General features: G+C 40.3%; 2 protein-coding genes across 5 annotated transcripts in view; one reads left to right on the top strand and one right to left on the bottom strand.

The window, feature by feature from the left end:
- Positions 1-5803, top strand: part of LOC146453500 (uncharacterized) — a 28909-nt gene extending 23106 nt beyond the window's left edge. For both annotated transcript variants that reach the window (XM_085096672.1, XM_085096671.1), the window contains exons 25-28: positions 724-775; positions 1782-1867; positions 3062-3184; positions 3662-5803. In XM_085096672.1, the coding sequence (XP_084952798.1) occupies positions 724-775; positions 1782-1867; positions 3062-3184; positions 3662-3736 (336 nt within the window). In that variant the 3' untranslated portion in view covers positions 3737-5803. The remainder of the gene's footprint in view (positions 1-723; positions 776-1781; positions 1868-3061; positions 3185-3661) is intronic.
- Positions 5804-7922: 2119 nt separating this feature from the next.
- Positions 7923-19633, bottom strand: part of LOC146453497 (RNA 2',3'-cyclic phosphatase ANGEL2-like) — a 38073-nt gene continuing 26362 nt past the window's right edge. The window contains exons 2-5 of one of the 3 annotated variants that reach the window (XR_014859486.1): positions 13073-13488; positions 11908-11977; positions 8919-10283; positions 7923-8883 (exon numbers count right to left, since the gene is read on the bottom strand). Coding sequence is in view for 2 of the 3 variants with exons in the window: in XM_085096548.1 (XP_084952674.1) it covers positions 9022-10283; positions 11908-11977; positions 13073-13488 (1748 nt within the window). In the remaining variant the exon portion in view is untranslated. Of the gene's footprint in view, positions 10284-11907; positions 11978-13072; positions 13489-19633 lie in introns of all 3 variants that reach the window. The other 2 variants (XM_085096548.1, XM_085096549.1) reach the window with 2 other exon arrangements.

Here is a 19633-nt window from a genome sequence, read left to right as displayed (position 1 = left end):
TTCTGTAAAGGCACAGTGACGCTGAGTGGCAACTCCTGTTAGAACGGGAAAAGAAAATCATGGAGCAACTATCACCTCTCATCCATAAATGCAGCAGGTGTTGTAGACCCGTAGAAGCATATCACCTAGGATAGGATATCACCTAGCATATCACCTAGACCAAAGGGTGATCAAAGGGTGGATAACTTTATCCAGTGGATAAGTCACTATCAGACAGTTTCAATCTGTGCAAAGATTTCAGCATTTTCTCGTGTACAAGCGAATATGCACACTCTAACCACAGTCTAGTTTGGGAGAGTACGAAAACCTTGGACAACATTAAACGTAAAGTATATTTTGGACCCTGAGGAGTACCTTATCCACCGGATGAAGTTATCCGGCCTTTGAACAACTGGGGCCTGGATAGACTCCAGCTTTTAGGGAACTGATTTAAAGGAGGCGTCGTGGCCTATTGGTGGCCTGGAGATCCCAGGATCAAGTCCCGCTCTGACCACTTGGATTTGTTTCACGGTAGCCCCGTTTTTAAATCCAAGGCCACGCTTTGTAAATAGCCAACTGTTTTGCCTCCCACCAGTTGTCCCAATTGTCCCCAATGTTGTCCCACCAGTTGTCCCCAATTAGAGCTAGTGCTATTTATTTTATTTTTTATTTAAGCACAAGTTTCATTAATTAATTGCTCCACATATTCAGTTTCAATGTTATTCTTCATTTTGTGTTTTACAGCAACATGGGCGTGGCATGTACACAGATTCCTCAGCAGGTTACCACTATGAAGGTAATTATTGACATTAGTTACGTATACTCCAACTGAAAACACGACACCTAAAGAAACGTTTCACAGAATATTCATCAGAGTAGCTTATCTTGCTGGAAAACGTTTGCTGAATGTAAAACTCAATTCTCTTTTTTCAAACGGTTTATTGAACGATTTGCTCTAAGAAAGGTGTTTTCAATGCTCTCTTCAAATTGTGTCCCAATGACATGCGAGGCAAGCTGGTCAAAACGTCGCTCTGTGTAGCACAAATCCTGCCGATAAATATTAACAAACCCCTTCATTGGAGTAGCATACCATTAAAGGATTGTCACGGTAGTCACCCCATGCCGCGCTGTCTAGTAGACAGCTTACCTGTCACCAGCATTGCCCACCCCACTTATGCTGGGTGGGTTATTTAAACGTGGTTCATTCAGACGGCGTTTACCAAATCAGCAGTGCTTATCGATTTCAATCTGGCCAACCTGAAAAGTTAAACGTTTTCTACTGTTATATGTAAACAGAAGGGAGTTTAAGCAGCTACTACGGGGAGGGCAACGAGAACGCTTCAAAACAATAGGCTTTAATTTGAATAACAATGGTTCTGCACATGAGTTATAAATTTGGTATATTTCTTTGCCGTCGTGGGCCAAACAACGTCAAATCACTAAATTCAAGGTTTTGTGGAGAACGTGAGCACATGTCGGTAAATTTTTCAATCTCTGTTTCAACTTGAACGCCGTTCCCACCTGTTCTGTTACTGGATAGTTCGGCCATATTGTACAAGTTGAGCGAGTTGGAATAATCGCAAAGTAGTACAACTAACGCTAACTTATGTTTTCAAGTGACATTTTCGTTGGCGTTGCCGTCGTGGTTACTTAAGTCCGTAGTGTTAAGAAACGCATGTAGTTAGTGACAGGACACAAGTTTATCTTGCGGTGCACATAAAAACAGATGCATGGGTGTAACCACGCCTTTTTTTCCGGACATTTGTTTAATTAGTATCTCACGACGTTTTCTTTTTTATCAGGAGAATGGAAAAATGGACTGAAACACGGCAAAGGTGTTGAAGAAACTAAGGAAGGAAGATATGAAGGGGAATGGAAAGATAACATGGTAACGTTCATGCCTTCATGAAAAATGATTTTTCTTAGTGTAGAAATGTGAACTGTTTGAGAAGAAACTTCTTTGAATCGCTCTTACGAAGAGCTAGAGCTTGAAAACTTGAATCTCTTTACGATACCCTTTACCTTTAGTTGTCAACTCAGTTCATTTCAACTCCTCCACCAACGCATCCCCTTATCTGTTAGTTTTAAGAGAACCAACAACTTCTGTACAGCTGTCGGATGCTGTAAGCACTAATCTATTGTGTAATTCACCGTAAGCTGGGGCATTGGCCTTGTTTTTGTGTGACATTCATCGTGCATACTGCCATTACTTTTCAAGTGTCCTTTGTAACGAACAATTTACACTGAGAGGCGTACTCTATTTTCTTTTGTCAATGTTCGATCGCTGTGCAGTGATACATGTTACCTGCAAAATGTTTACTTCAAAAATAAAATATACGTATTTTAGACCCTCGGCGATTTGTAGATTTTTATCAAAGTGACCTGTGTGTTACCAAATTCAGTCAAAATTACAGCGATGTTGTTAGTTAGTATTTTCTTGAAATTGGTAACTTTCACAAATCCGAAATTTTCAGGGCTTTTCAGGGATATTAGAGAGTTAGATCCGAGTTTACCGCGAACCTCTTTCCGCAAACTGCGGTTCGGCGTTCAAACGTAATTCGATTTAGTTCTTCTTGCAAATTTACGGCCGCCATTTTGAATCAGCAGCCATGAATGGCACTTGTTTTCAAGATCCAATAGGATTTATCAAATTTAGCATTTCGCCCGAATTTGTGCCTCTGTTAATGGATGTAGACTTGCTCCACAAGATTTTTGTATCATTACGTGAGATAAAACAAGAGTTATACGCCAAAAGCTTTCAGGTAAATGACGTACGTGAAAAGCTACCTCTCGTTGAAAACGCACGTTGAAAACCTCAAACGTGACGTGAAAGACTCGGATCTAAAACTCTCTATTGAAATAAACCACTCAGAAAGTAAATAATATGTGAAATACAGCATAACATGGTAAAGAATCCCAGATGGCAGGAGGCTGACCAAATGGCTATTTACAAGAGCAGTAGCTAGTGGTCAGAGCGGGACTTGGACCCAGGACCTACGGATAACAAGACCGGTGCTCTAACCACTTGGTCACGCTGCTTCCTTTTAAATTTCTCACTGAACTGTTATCGCTTTTATTTCAGCGTCACGGCCAAGGCACGGAAGTTTTATTGTCATGTGAAATGGAGTTTGAAGGACGGTGGAAGGAAAACAGAAAACATGGACCGGGAATCAAGAAACTGAGATCGGGAATGAAGGAGGAACAGGTATGTATTCAGACGTAATTAATAGATTTCATCAGTTCTAACTAAGACTATCAAACTTCGAGACGAGCTATTACATTTGTAACTTTTTACTTCTGTGGGTAAAATCCAAATGTGGCCATTCAAATGAAAGCTATGGAGTATTGCTGTCGATTTAGTGAGTTATATTATATGATTTAACATTTGAGTTTGTCCGGCGATGAAGTTCTAACCTGTGAAGAGCTACTGAGTACTGAGTACTTTCACGTGGTGTTGTTTATGAAGCTGCACGAGGTGGTTGCAACTTTTAAGTCTGTGGATTTCATACACATGAGTACTCTCTGTTGTCAGCTGATTCTGTACACGGTGATTCTAATTTTGTTAACTGAAAGGTTATGCAATCCTAAAAGGTGACCATTTGAATGAAAGCTATATTGAGCAGTATTCGCAGCGCCAAACCATTTATCTTTATATAATAATGAATCTGTTCATTTGTTTCAGAATTGGCTGGAGGGCAAACAGGTTGATATTACAAGTATTGATGTCATTGAACTTCCCCTGATTCAAAGGAGATGATTGTACAAAAAATGTTTAATTTTAAGTTCCCCATGCAAGAAGTATACTTTCGGAGGGAGAGTTCAACTAAATGTAGTAATACCGTTACAGCCTCATTTATAGAACCTCACCGTGTTTATTGAGCGAACGACGGCCGACGGTTAATACCATCAATGTAACTTAGAATGCTTGATAGCATCCAAGCAACGGGTGTTCAGAGAAATCCCTTAACTTTACCCCTGAAAGCCCTGTTACACAAGACAATTTTTCTTGTAGCTTGTCTCCTAATTTTGTTGCGCCGTTGTGACACAAGTTGCACAGATCGTTGCTTTATGTAACATGATCTGAAATGAACATGCCTCGGAATGCTTTTGTTACAGGCACCGTTGCACGACGTAGAACCGACTTCTACTACTCACAACGATTGCGGCAACAAAAAAATTGCGAGACATGTTCTTTTAGGGCATGTTACACTAGGCAACGATCCGTGAAACTTGTGTCGCAACAAAATTGCGTGACAAGTTGGAAGAAAAACTGCCTATTGTAGCAGCGCCTTTAGAGAGTCAAAAGTGGTTACCTCAACATGCTTTATTTGTTCCAGGTGTAGTTTTCATAAAATACAACTTTGTAATTTTAATGTAAGTTACGTTATTTAATTGTTTTTTACTGGCTTGAGCAGTCATATTTCACTTTGTGAAAAGCATTTAACTCGTGTGTTTTAATGAGGAGACATTCGGCGGCAGTTCTTTTCTTTACTGAAGAGGCGAAACAGTCCAATCTTTGCGAATTTCAAGATAGTTTGTGCATATAACTGTCTAGTTTGTAGAGTAGTTTAGTTAGCTTGGGCCTTCTCTCTTTAGTATTAGAGAACTTAAGCAGTGACGACGGAAAACGCCAAAGGGAATGTCCCTTTTATTTCATTTACAAATGCTTCTTCGTGATAACCAAATTGGTAAGAGTGCCGTTCGAGTCAAGAACGAAAATGAAAATTCACAGTCGTGTGTTCAAGTTCTCCACAAAACCTTGAATTTGGTCATTTCCCCCTTATTGTTTTGCAGAGGACGCAGACGAATATACCAAAATTTAACACGCACGTGCAGAGCGATTCTTTTTGCTCATCAAACCTATTGTATTGCGGCGTTGCCGTTGCCGTTGGTTAAGTTCCCTATTGTTAAGTTATGCCGGCGTATTACTGGTCAGAGTCCGTCTCGTACACATTCTGTTTTAAATTTTCTGTTGGAAATGACCTCCCTACCAATGAGATACAGAGTTTTTTAAAACTTTATTGAGCTCCCTTTTGAGGTCCACAATTGTTTTTTTTTTTTTTTTCATGTGGTGCGGAGTGATTTAAGCTTTGATAAATAGGACAATTCTAAAATGAACTTGGGAATTAAAAGCGTGCCATATCATATTGTGTAGACAGTAAGCTAGGTGTAGGTACTTATAGGTACTGTCTGTAAAGTTTCGACTCGTAAGGGAGGGTTGGGTTAGGTTTGGACAGTTAGTTGATGCATAATGTAATTATAGTATCCTGACTGGGCAACTGCTATTGATATTGACACTTGAATAAAGTTATTATTATTATTATTATTATTATTATTATTATTATTATTATTATTATTATTATTATTATTATTATTATTATTATTATTAGCTTGTAGGTTAATTACCGTGAAATTCACATCTTTTTCGTTTCTTTTGTGGTTGGGTAGAATTTAACCAAGCCTGTGTGGATGTGAAAGACATCTTATTAACCAATTTGAAGCAAAATATTATACTTGGTTTTGTCTTCTGTGAAAAGACTTTGTTTTGAAAGAAAAAGTTCTGTATTGATACCAAGATGAAGATAAATTTTTTACGATATATTTTGTACAGTATAATAACAGTAATATTAGCGATTAAAATAGTGATTAATAATGCTAATTATTACGGCGGATACTTGCTTGACAAAATTTAATGTCTATCCAATAGGCGTAATTATTAGTTTGTGCTGGCACAAAATGAATTAAACAAATGAAAAGAAATTATGAAGGGAATGGTCAAACATAGTTTGTGCCAGAGGAAGAAATAAAATTAGCCGTTTTATTACTCTGTTGTTTTGTTCATTTTTCAAGTTATACCCATGGACGGTTGACTGTTATCTTTGAAGACCCAGCTAAACGCTCTGGTACTGAAAGTAAACATTTAAATACCACAAAGTCATGTGACACAAAGTCATGTGATCCACCGTACCGAAAAAGATGGCCACTGGTACATTTACCCATAATTCTTAGCATACGAAAACCCAACAAACGCGCAGAAAAGTTCTAAACATTTCACTTTGCACACACAATGTTGTTAGCACAAGGACGAATTTCGAAAAAATTAAAATGGCTTTCCACTCCAGCTGATGAGTCTGTTGGCTGTGTTAGGTTTCAAATGTTCAGCCGCCATCTTTACCGTACGAACACAATTTGAATGGGACTTTTACATGTAATACAGTGATATAGACAGTACACTTAAAAATGCAGCAATGGCAGAACGTAACTGAAAATATAAAATAACAAAAAAACGAAACCTACTTTATCTGTACGGCAACTCCGGACGACAATTGCTTCACCATGAACGAAAGCAAAAATTTTATACCGAACTGTAAGAAGACAATACATGAAGGATAACACGAATTAGGTAACAGAAAAAGAAAACACGAACAAATAAATAACACACGTAACAGTCGCGCTCATGACAGCATCACGTGTGAACTGTGGCAGTTATGTGCTGCGAAAAGAAAGCCGGAAAAAAGACCCACAGTGAAAATACAGGTCAGCTATATAGCGCACACGATTCAGTTATCTGTTTCATTCATTTACATAGAAGAATTTGAATGACAGGTGCCAATCAAACTGAGGTTGCTTTCCTCCACTTACCCTATCGTTTGTCATTTTTGTACTGCGCACAACTTTTCTAACCCAACGCCCGGCTCCTAAAAAAAATATGGAACAGGAAATGGTTATTTTAAATTGAGGCCAAACCTGCTTAGGTGAACAAAAGAACTTTTTTTGCAAAAACTTCACATGACGATAGACAGGGCAACATTTTGTGACAAATCACTGGAACTTTTTTTCCAGTGAACAAGAATTTCTTTTTCTCGTAGCGTCGAATATTCGTAAACTTAAAACCACGAAAATTTCCGGTGACACTCGATTCCCACCGTTCACTCGGGTCCGGGCTTTCCTCCCCGAGAGAGAGGAAAGCTTGGACCCGAGTGAGCGGCGGAAATCGAGCCTACACTGCACCTTGAAACTGGCAGTGTTCACACTTGTGAGATAAGCACAAACACAAGCGTATAAGAAAAATTGTGTGTGAACTAGGTGCGATGTCCAGAGGTTTTGATTTTTCTTGTGCTAATGCTCTACGGTATTTCCTTGATCAACCCATGAAACAAGACGTTGACGACAACCTCTCTGAGGGGGTGCTGGATTCTCAGTTTAAATCAGTTTAGCATTTTTCAGCTAGCAGTTAAAATTCCGGTCGTCTCTTATGCCGAATCTCAGTTATCTCTTACTTCTCACTTGCTTTTGGTGTTTGGTATCGAATCAACGCTGTCCCTCTCATTAGCCGAACAGTGTCGACAATCATCCGAAGAACTTTAGAGTGATTCCATTCTTTTTCGAGACTTTACGAACACTGGCTGTCATCTTCTAACGACCCCACGACTTCCACAGACAACTTGAGAGGAGCTCCGATCCATGTTCACTGCGACTTATTCTGCGGGCAATGAACTGCAGTTATTGGCAAGTAAAATTCACGCTATACTCAGGCAAAATTTAGCCATCTCAGCCAACAGTCTTCTTAACGTTTCTCAGTTATCAGAGTAAAAAAAATTCGTCATTTCTCAGCTGACAGTTAAACTTTTTGGCCAATTCTCAGCTATCATTTAACAAAATACAGATCCTCCTCTCTCTCCACCCCTTAAAAGCAGTTAGAATGGTTGACGAAGAGTACATGTAAGTGAAGTTTACCACAAGTTTATTGCAAGATCAACTGACTAAAATACAGATCCTCCTCTCTCTCCACCCCTTAAAAGCAGTTAGAATGGTTGACGAAGAGTACATGTAAGTGAAGTTTACCACAAGTTTATTGCAAGATCAACTGACTAAAATACAGATCCTCCTCTCTCTCCACCCCTTAAAAGCAGTTAGAATGGTTGACGAAGAGTACATGTAAGTGAAGTTTACCACAAGTTTATTGCAAGATCAACTGACTAAAATTAAACTTCAAATATAAAAACATGGTAATCTAATGTGCACCTACAAATCAGTTTATACGCAGCTCTAAAATGATTTCAAACTTGAATAAACTTTACAATGACTACACGTAAGAAGTAGCCTGTTTATAATTACTTACAATCATTGTTAGACTAATTAGAAAAAACCTTAACGAGTACGCTAAGCATATGCTGGGCACATCTTCATCAGGTGTTAAACTTACAGTAACGCTCAAATGTAAGTTGACAGCACCTCGCGTCTCTATTTTCCAAAATTTCGAGAATCGATTCCTGAGACTTTCGATGAGACCTTTTGTAGTCTCGAGTCAAGAATTTAATGGGTTCGTCGTTTGACTGATTTCTCGAAACACATTGGACAGAAGGACCGCACTTAAGCGTTCAACATATCACTTAGGTCAGAGTGTGCGGTTGCAAGCGCTCCAGTTTTATTTCATAAAATAATGAACAAATGAACCACACCGTGATTTGCTGTTAAAATATTTAAGGAAAGACAGTTTTAGATCGTGATATGTGACAGTGCAGTTTGTTTGTTGCTGTGCCATTCTCACTTTGCTCCCTTAAAGCATTCTGCCACAGTTTAATCTATGCAGTAGACTATTGCTTTTACAGTGGAATTAGGGAGAAACTGGCAGCAGCCTGTGAAATAATGTGACAATAAGTAACTGGCTAACACTCCCTGGTTCTAACCATTACAAACACCCCGTGTGCCCGGCGTTATTTCATTTCATATTTTAACACATTAAAAATTGAAAGAAAAAGATTTCTGACAGAAACAAGCACTTTCCGGATTTTTTCATTATCAGTAATTTTTAGCACACTTTTCCTTTACTTGACTAATACGGTGAAAGTTGTAAAATTATATCTTCAAAAAGTTTAGCTTGTCACTAGTAAGTAAGTATTACTGAACATTCTCATGGTTGAAATTATGAAAAGCACTTGAGTAAGTTTTCATTTTTCTCACAAGACCCATTACATTTTTTTCTCGCTGAACAATAAGAACAACAACAATAGAAGTTCTTTGGTAAAAAAATTATATGAATCAAACATGCAACAAAAAAGAAGATACCAGTGAAAGATGATCAGAAGAGATGAACCTGTTTGGCAGTTCACCAAGACTCCAAATATCATCCTCAGAAAGCAACTCAAGATTGCCTGTCATCTGCAAGGGGCCATGCTTTGAACGACACCTGGGGCATGGCCTCTGCAGCCCACGTGAAACAAACATATAGTCCACAGTAGTGCATGCTTTGTCATGAAATGTTGTCACCTCCCATTGTCCGTTTCTCCATTGATGTCTGTAGACACTAAAGAAGTTGAAAGCGTGTTGCTGGACTGTACAAGCATCATGCAAGTTCCTTTCAGATGTGTTCACTGTGGATTCAGAGCTGGTTTGTTCCCCTTCATGACAAACCCCTTCAGTGTTCAAAGAATTTAATGGCTGTGGTTCCATGAAGCTACTTCCCTTTGATAAAGATGTGCTGCAATGTGCTGACGAAAACTCAAAGTTCTCTTTGGCATGGTACTGCATAGAATTTCCTGGTAATTCCAACGACTCAGCGGTGTTCATAAAACCATTTGTAGCATTTCTACAATCTGATGAACCACCTTTGATGTTCTGTGGCTGTGATCCATGTTGCATTGGATGATTAAGTCCAGAACTTGTGGCACAATTTCCTTTGGACACTGAGGGTTCGAAATTTGCTTTTGGCTTTTCATGAGAGTTACACAAATCCTCTGCTTTTTCTGAACAATCATTCCTTTTAATGCAAGAAGCCGTGATTCCAAGCTCCCAAGGAATAACATTGTTTGTCAAGGCCTGGGACGGAGGGTACTTCGGACGGAAATGGTTCTGCCCAGAAAAATTATCACGGTGCATTCCATGATAATCCAGTTTTCCACGCACAACAAAGTCATAAATTGGAGAATAAGGAGTACTGTTAAAGTCTCCACAACATATGATGGGATGGTAATAACAAGCTTCTTCTTCGGAAGACGAAATCCTTGCCACTTCATCAATTTCTGCAAATAAACACGCTAGCTGTGCAAGCTTGATGTCCCCTCTTTTCTTGTTGAAAAGTAAGTGAGTGTTAGACACACAAACCAGGCTGTTAGAGTGACGAGACGTTGTCTTTGGTTTCAACAGCACCACTATCGCCACATTATCACGGTCCATGAGTTTCACACCAGGTTTTCTGAAGGAAATAAGCTTGGATTTCACCAGTGTAAATCTTGAATGTTTAAAAAAGATGGCACAGCCATCTGTTTTGTTCCCAGTTCTTTTCTTGAACAGTCCGGTGTAACCTGTACATAACACACATAAGATGAACTTTAAAAACTAAACTTACAAGTACCAAAAAAAAAAAATCCAAAACTACAGTCATTCATACAGTCATGTGATTGATGAAGCGAAAAAAAAAATAATAATAATTAAAAATAAATCACTGCCTTGACGGTGGTTTGGAAGTGTGATCTTAATAATTAACATCACATTTCCAACCCTCCTTCTCCTTCTCCTGATAATTATTATCATAAAATTTGGTGAACTTTTACTTTGAATTTCTCCAAGAATTATTAAACAATGGTCTATGAGAAGCTATATCAAACATGAGCAAGAGTGTTCCATCTGATTTGCAAATACATCAAAGCTGGTTACAAAAGGTAATCTGTGCCCACATTTTCAACCCACTTGTTGGAATTTAGAGATCATATGAAACACTCTTTTTCGTGTGTGATGTATTACTTCTCAAACTCATTAATAATTCATCAAGCCAAAACAAAGCAAATCACTACCGTGAAGGAGGTTTGGAAATGTTATCCTAATTATCATAAAATTTTGTGAACTTTTGCTTCGAATTTCTCCAAGAATTATCAACAGCTTGAGAAGCTATATCAAACACTCGAAAGAGTGTTTCCTCCTATTTCCAAATACCTCGAAGTTGGTTAAAAAAAAACTCGGCTGCGCCTCGTTTTTCCAAACCTACTTATCGGTATTTGGAAATCGGAGGAAACACTCTTCCTCGTGTTTGATCTATTACTTCTCAAGTTTAGAATGCAGTTGGTTTGTTGTTTTAAGAAAAACCTCACAATTTTTCAACAGTGATCCAACCATTTTTGTACTTGATTACAAATCTATTCCTGGTAAATTAAAAACTTTGTGTGCATAAAATAGTTTTTTGGGCTTGAAATAGAGTATTTTCATTCACGTGACTACTGGCCATATTGGTTTACTGAAACAAAAGAAAGTATTTGCATAAAAATAGAATTCAATTCCCAGAGGTTTAGTTTGGGACACCAACATGGCCGCCATTTCTTTGTTTTGGGACACCAACATGGCCGCTGTGACGTCATGTGAAAACACTCTCTACATGCATTTCAGAACCGGAGTATTGAGAAATGGAAGCCTGTTCACATTCAGTCATAGAATGGGCAAATGATGTAAGACTGCTCTCCACACAACAGCATCCATTAGTTAAACTGTAAAGTGTACTTTAAAATCATAACATGGGTTTTACTTACCTGTGTAATAGAGTCCTAAAGTGATGACATCATAAAAACTAAATTTATGAAATTATGGGATTTTTTCATATGATTGGAAAGAGCATGATGAAAAATGCCTACTTGCCAAAAATCAGCATCTTTTTCCGATTTGGGGTCAAGATATTATCTCTGTTATGCCACGATGACTCCATACAAATCCCTCTAATTTTGCCTCAGTTCCATAACAGAGCTAATATCTTGACCCCAAATCGCAATAAGATGCTGATTTTTGGCAAGTACGCATTTTTTATCATGCTGAAAAAAATTATTTTTTCATCATGCTCTTTCCCATCATGTGAACAGATCCCATAATTTCAAAAATTCAAATATTTGTGACGTCAAACTTAAGGACTCTATACAAATGAGCTGCAACTGTCATTTCATTTACCTCTTTCTCTGAGCTTGGGCTCAAACCAATCTTCATAATGAGAATTCTCCACTTCCTGAAGACATAAAACCTTAAAGGACAAAACACATTGGAATCAGCCATGAGCACTATATACCTGTAAGGCTGTAATTCTTAACTAACTTACTTAATATGGGTGTGCGTCTGTGTGTACGTGTGCGCGGTCAAAGTTAATTATTATAAGTCCATATTGTAATTCTAATAGAAGATTAGTTATTTTAAGTGAGGACGCCTGACTTGCTATACGCCTCGTGGCTTCTTTCAGGTTTTCTCGCCATTTATTTTCTTTCATCAATTTCCTTCATTTTTTTTTCCACCTGTAAATGTTGTATATGGCAAAATAAATATTGTATTGTATTGTATTGTACCTAACAGTTTAAAAAGGGTGCCATGATGTGAGTTTTTTGTAAATAAGTTGTCCTATCTTTTGGCTCGGGCACAGCCTGTCACATTGTGAAAACTCCTTCCAACATTAAAAAAAGAGACCTTGGTTAATAATCCCTAACAATTAAGGATTTAGTTAACAAATTAGTGCCAATTCAGGAGTATTGATATCCACACAAACAGGCCCTGTGTGAAGAGAGATTCTGAGCACAGTTTAATAAAAAAGGAAAAAAAACAACCTATGTCAGTTTAAATGTGGCTTAATTTATTAAATTAGGCAAAATTAACCTCAAGCCAATGCAGTCAGCGGTTTTTCTCCTTGGTGTACATGTACATGACCTGTGGGGGGACCCTCACCTACAGGGTGATTGTAGGGGCTGATCAGCGCTTCTCACATTTCCATTTGGTTTGCTTGAGCTGATCTTGGCGAATCATTTTAATGTGAATCTTTGTGGATTCTGTCTCCCTCCATTTGGTGTAAGGATACAGGTAAGTATATTTCAGTCAAGTAAGTATCATGCTTTCTAACTGAATTCCTTTCAGTGTGACAGTGCCTGTTGGCTGGCTGCTGCAGGGGTGATTCCTCCTCCCAGGGATGTCAGGGATACCTCCGTCGTATGCCCAGTGGACTGTGTCAGGCCCCCAGCCAATACCTCAGGGACCAGTTCCCAAGCTCGCTTATTGGCAATGAGTTTAAATCCTGACTAACACCTATCACTAAAAACAAAACCAGCTGTACCTATGATATGATTACAGTACTTACATCAGCATTATAGTAAAGCATTTCTTGTAGAAGATTTCTTCTCCTGTATTCCCATTGTTGTAGCCACTTTTCTGTCCCAGTGTACAAATTACTGTTAGAATGTAATAAGCCATCTGCCAACACATTGTATGAAACCACTTTAAAGCTGAAGTTTTGGTTTTTCTGCTGACGATAGCACCTTCTGCGAAGTGAGTGCCATCTGCGACCTAAAGCTGAAGGTGAAGTGAACAGTGGTTCCTGTAACGATGGATCAATCTCAAAAGCGTCATGTTCCTGATGAGAGCCAGCCACAGATGGATTCTCCATCCCTCGTTCATGTCCAAATGGTCCACTGGTTGACAAATTCATGTCAAATGGATCTCCTGTATGATAAGGAACAGAGAGTGCAGAATTCCCAGCAGTGTTAAAATCAGTACCTAATAGGATAATAATGACCGCAATGATCAATTATGTACATATAACAATCATGTAGAATTTGTTGAACCAGAAACTGGTAATAAATCTAAATATTGAGTAACATTCTGTAATACAGTCGAACCTCTATTAAGCGCCACTGTATTGAGCAGTCACCCTCTATTAAGGTGATTCCATTGAATTTCATTGAACTGCTTCGATATTTTAATGCAAGAAATTAATTTTCTAGAAATGATAGTTCCCTTTTCTGATTACTAGCGTTCCTAATTTAAACCTCGTGGGTCATCTATTTACTATAATAGCCATCCAGGTTGTACAAAAACGAGCACAGTGACCCCCATTTTTTATTGCATTTTTGTAATGCTCATAACATAGTCATGAACTGGACCAAGTCTTAGACAATTTTAAATACTCCTTCTTTTTCAGTGGAATCACCTTAAGTGGTCAGTTGTCAAAGTCATGAAAATTACTTCCCGTAATTACTGTAATTCTGACCTCTATAATTTTAACGGTCACCTCTATGAAACAGTCGTGGTCACCCATAACTAAGTCCCAATGAGCTGTTTCTAAATTGACTTGACCTGTTTTAAAGAGTCACTTTGTAAAAGGAAACCACTCAAATATGGTAACAAATAGCATGCCAGGCAACTGAATTTCTAATGAGCTGCAATACTGACTGTATAAGGATCTTGCTGTCAATGTTTTATTAGTCCATTCTCCCTTGTCATACCATTTTATCGCTGGAGTTTGTTAACCAAGTATTAACTAAGTGATTTTGTGTTTGACGTGTATGCTGTGCAACCTGCATTCAGTGGTCACTTAGACAGGTTCGACTGTATGTGCAAAAAATAATTTATGTAGATGGGAACCGCCAGGAAAAGGGTTTGAACAGGAACAAAAAGCAACTGGAAGCATTGGAACTCATGACCCCTTGCACTGTGCCCAGACAGTTATAATGTTGAGCTACAGGGGGTGGGGGCAGGCAGGGGATTTGACAGCAATCATCTGCCCATGATGTGGACTTTAGAATTCAGATGGGCTTTCTAACAAATTTTCAATGATTGTAACGATTGCGACGAAAGACGAGACTTCGAGGGGTGTCGCTAAGGCGTGTTTGCAAAGTGTCGCTGGTGTTGGGACTATTTTACAGGTCGTTGACGCAAAACCACGAAAACCAAGATGACGGTTAACGGTGTTTATTGAGAGACGAAGACGATCACGATCACGATCGTAAACTGAAATTACAATAATGCAACAACGAAAGTATGAATCAACTTGAATTCGTGCGTAAGGCATAAAAGAAACGCTTTACGTGCCTATGTCGATAACGCGATTAAAATAACAACAATTAAACGTAAATTAACATAAACAAAACATAAAAGGCTAAATTAAAACTACTCGAGATTTAAAGGTCGGCTACACAATGAACATTTGCGGCTGATTAACAGCCCAAAGACTAAAATGTGGGCGTAGCTGTCTAAGCGACTTATTCTTTCAAATTACTCTTTGATTTCAAGATAATTAGTTGTACTATTGTACAACACAGTACATATGTGCGCTAACGCCCAAGGTGAAAAGTAAACTTAAACACATTGAAATAAAACTAACAAAATCACTTACATATCGGTCCCGCTTGAGCCAAAGGTTTAGTACGAAAGAACGAAGGTGCTGCTATTCAAGGCGAAATCTTGCGAAACTCTCCTTAAAGGGACGCTAACTTAGCTTTTATATGCACGTGGTGACGCTAAAAGATTCGATTACAAACCAATAGGAAAACAGATAAACATTGTAACTACGATCGTAACTAGGCACACAAAGTAATTGATAATTGATCTAATCAAAAAACTGTTCCTTTGTTCGATATCCTTAACATGGCTCCCCTGAAATATTCATATTTCACTAATCAATACATCCGTCAATTTCTTAGTCAATCTATTAACTATTCTATTAATTAATCAATCAATTAATGTTCTATAAGTTCTTTTTCATAGTTCAGTTCATTTCTTGGAAGGCTCCTCGGCTGGGAATTACCCCGGATCTCAATCTTTCTTTGATGCTGGCAACAGCAATACCAACTTCTGCACTGGTCTCTCCAGGTACCGCACAGTTCTGATCCTCTTGCCTTTGTTGTCCAAGCAGCTATCCGCAAGAGCTACTTGAACCTTGCGTACTTGGCCATCAGAACTAGGGTTGACCACCGATACTCTTGCTAGCTGCCAGGCGCTCCGAGGAAGACTTTCATCTTTCACTATGACTACATCACCAACAATCAAGTTTCTCCGAGGGCGTGACCACTCTTGGCGCTGCTGTAAACTGAGGAGAAATTCTTTTCTCCATCGAGTCCAGAACTCGTTCACCAAATGCTGGACTCGCCTCCAACGCTTTCTCCAATACATGTCGGCTGGCTGGAAGGCACCCGGAGGAGCAAGAACGACCTTTGACTTCATTGTCAAGAGGTGGTTGGGAGTGAGTGGACTGGCTGAATCTGGATCAGTAAGCTGGGTCACTGTCAAGGGGCGGCTGTTGACAATAGCTTCTGCTTCGCACATCAAGGTTCTAAGAGACTCGTCGTCTAGCTGTTGTCCATTGTCCTGTAATAGTGATGCGAGGACGTTACGAACTGTTCTGATTTGTCGCTCCCAAACGCCTCCCATGTGGCTCGCTGCTGGGACGTTCAATTTGAAGGTAAACCAGTCACATTGTTCTTCGAGCAGCTTTTCCTTGATTTTGTCTTGGTTCATCTCTGCTAATGCTTGGGTGAGTTCTGTGCGAGCTCCAACGAAGTTCGTTCCCTGATCGCTCCTTAACTGGCGGATAGGTCCTCGACAACTTATAAATCTTCTCAGGGCATTTATAAATGAGTCAGTCTCGAGGGAGTTGGCAATCTCGGTGTGAATAGCTCTTGAAGCCATGCAGGTGAAGAGCACGCCATAACGTTTTAGCTCCTTTCTTCTTTCTTTGATGACGAAGGGTCCAAAAAAATCAACGGCGCAATACGTGAAGGGTGGAGTGGACTCGAGGGGATCTTCGGGTAAGTCTGACATCCTTTGTTCTTGCACTGCTCCGCGGAGTCTCTGGCACTTGACGCAGGATGAAATCATGCTGGCGACTACCGATGAACCGCTGACCACCCAGAAGCCATTTGATCGTACTTCATTTAAGGTCATCCCTTTGCCTTGATGTTGTGTACGTTCATGAAAATGCTTGACAATCAGCTTGGTGACGTGGTTGTTTCGAGGCAGGATGATGGGAAACTTCACTTCTTCTGTCAAGCTTGCACGTCTGAGACGTCCACCGACTCGCAAAATTCCGTTTTCATCCAAGAACGGGTCAAGCTTGTAGAGCGAGCTGCTTGTTTTCATGCTGGTCTTTCTCTGTTGGGCGAAAACTCTACTGTCAGGGTCGGTGTTTTCCTGCTTCATCTTCTGTAAAACTTCTATTTCCTCTTTAAAGGATTAATCTGTGCATCACGAACAATTGCGCTCTCGGCATTCTTCAAATCACTGACGTCCAGCACTTGCACTTCTTCATGAATGCACGTCTTGTTGAGCGCTCGATCTCTCAGAACTCTGACGTAGCGTTGACATAGGGCAACTGCTCGCTTGGCTCGATGCCAGTCAGAGAAATATCCTATTCTTTCAGCGAGGCTCAACGTCTCTGAACGTGCTTGCACTATTGGCGTGGTTGTCGTGGTTGCCATGGCGACAGACTTCTTAACTTCTGGGTCGTTTTCTTGGAGTTTGTGGTCTTCTCTGGGTAGCCACTTGTTTTCATTCCCCCAAAGAAACGCTGGTCCAGTAATCCAGCGGGAATTTAGCAGCTCTTGTGTTCTCAGGCCTCGAGACGCTTCATCTGCTGGGTTTTGTTTTGATTCGACGTACTTCCACTGTTCAATTGAAGTGTTTTCTTGAATTTCTTGAACTCTGTTGGCGACGAACACGTGAAAACGCCTACTCTCGTTGGCTATATATCCAAGTACCACTCTACTGTCTGTCCAGAAGTATTCTTTATCAATGGTGTACTCTAGCTCCCGTCGCAACTGCTGGCTGATTCTCACTGAGCACACGGCAGCGGTAAGCTCCAGGCGTGGTATAGTTACAGGCTTCAACGGTGCCACTCTGGACTTTCCCATAACAAAGGAACAATGAATTCTCTGGTTTTCGTCTACAAGGCGCAGGTAACTACACTGACCATAACCTTTGACGCTCGCGTCCGAGAAGTGATGAAGTTGTGCGCTCACAACACGACCAAAGCCATCGGGCTTATAGCATCTGGGAATTGAAATGCGTTGAACTTCTAACAAATCTGATCTCCACTTTTCCCACTTGGCTTTGATGTCTTCCGGTATCGGATCGTCCCAGCCTACGTCATGGCGACACAAATCTTGAAGAATTGACTTTCCATCCAACAAGAGCGGAGCAACGAATCCGAGCGGATCGAAAATCGAGCTCACAGTGGAGAGTATACCCCGTCTAGTGCATGGCTTGTCTTGTAGTACGATAGCGAACTGGAAGCAGTCAGACTCAACACACCAATGGACGCCGAGTGCGCGCTCTAAGGGAAGTGAGTCAAGGACTAAATCTAACTCCTTCACACCATCTGCTCTGTCTTGCTCTGGGATTCTTCTGATGACTTCTTTACTGTTAGACACAAACTTGTGAAGCCGGAAACCTCCTTTGCTGCACATCTGCTTTGCGCTTACAATAAGCTTTACTGCGTCGTCTACCAAGGGAACGGACTTCAAACCGTCGTCAACGTAGAAGTCCCTACGAACGAAATCTGCGGCGTTAGCTCTAAATTCTTCTTCAAAATCATTGGCCGTAGACTTCAAAGCGAAATTTGCGCAGCCTGGGGACGAGGTGGCTCCAAACAAGTGTACGGTCATTCTGTACTCTTTCGGTTCTTTGGTGAGGTCGCCATCTTCCCACCAGAGAAAGCGCAACAAGTCTCTGTATTCTTCGCTTACTTTTACTTGGTGAAACATGGCTTCTATGTCACACATAAAAGCGATTTGCTCTTGTCGAAATCTGCAAAGCACTCCAGTCAAATTGTTTGTCAAGTCGGGGCCTTGAAGTAGGTGCTTGTTTAGTGATTCACTTTCGTACTCGGCAGCACAGTCGAAAACTACACGAATCTTATTGGGTTTCTTAGGATGATAGACTCCGTGGTGTGGAATGTACCAAACGTTCGCTTTCTCTTGAACTTGACCATGGGATGTATGTTCCGATTCAGACATCTCTGGTACCCTCTCAGCGTATCCATTCTTTATCAAATTTTTCATAAATTCCGAGTAGTCCGTGTAGTATTTCTGGCCGTTTCTACCCACGAACCTTCTTTTTAGCTGGTTAAGTCTGTGAAGCGCTACCGTCTTGTTGTTTGGAAGCTCAATGGTTTCGTTCTTCAAGGGTAGTGGGAGCTCATAATGGCCATCATCGCGATGTTGAATTCCCTTTTCTGCTATCTGAATAAACTTTCTGTCTTCCTTGGATAGGCCATGCTTCGATTTGTTTTTGTGTTCCAAGAAATCGAGCTCGAACATCTGATTAATTGCTGATGGGTTTATGACCTCCTTCGTTTTTCCGTGGAGAATGAAACTCAACTGGTTAGCGCTGTCACTTGCTCCAGAAATAACCTCTCTTGTTAAGGTAAGATGACAGGTGGAATCTAGGGCGTGGCCGTCTCGAGGGGTGTTTGATATGGCAACTGGTCCCACGATACTCCAACCTAGCAAGGTTCGAACAGCGTAAGGTTCTTCTCCTTTACCGCGAATGACTTCTGTTGGTGTGATCGCTTTGGGGCAGTTGCAACCAATTAGCAGGCCAATATCTACGTCTTCATCGTACGGAGGAATTTTGCCTTGGATCCCTTTAAGGTGCGGCCAGTTGTTTACGTTTTCTGGTCTTGGAATTTGGTCTCGACGGGAAGGAATGGTCTGCCTTGAATACGTCTTGGGTAGGTCAACTTCGGTGCGTTTGTCAAGTCGCTGAACAATCAAGCCATCAATTCTTTCAACTGCTATCCTCTGACGACCAAGCATTGTGCTTAAATCTAAACTAGTTTCAACACCCTTGATACCGAGTTCACGCTGTACTTGGGTGGTCATGAAGATTGTGTCACTTGCATCGTCTAGGAGGGCGTAGACCTTGA

The sequence above is a fragment of the Pavona decussata genome, unplaced genomic scaffold (genome assembly GCF_977016875.1).
Source record: "Pavona decussata unplaced genomic scaffold, jaPavDecu1.1 SCAFFOLD_330, whole genome shotgun sequence".
Taxonomy (NCBI): domain Eukaryota; kingdom Metazoa; phylum Cnidaria; class Anthozoa; order Scleractinia; family Agariciidae; genus Pavona; species Pavona decussata.
This window is presented reverse-complemented; position numbering and strand designations above follow the sequence as displayed.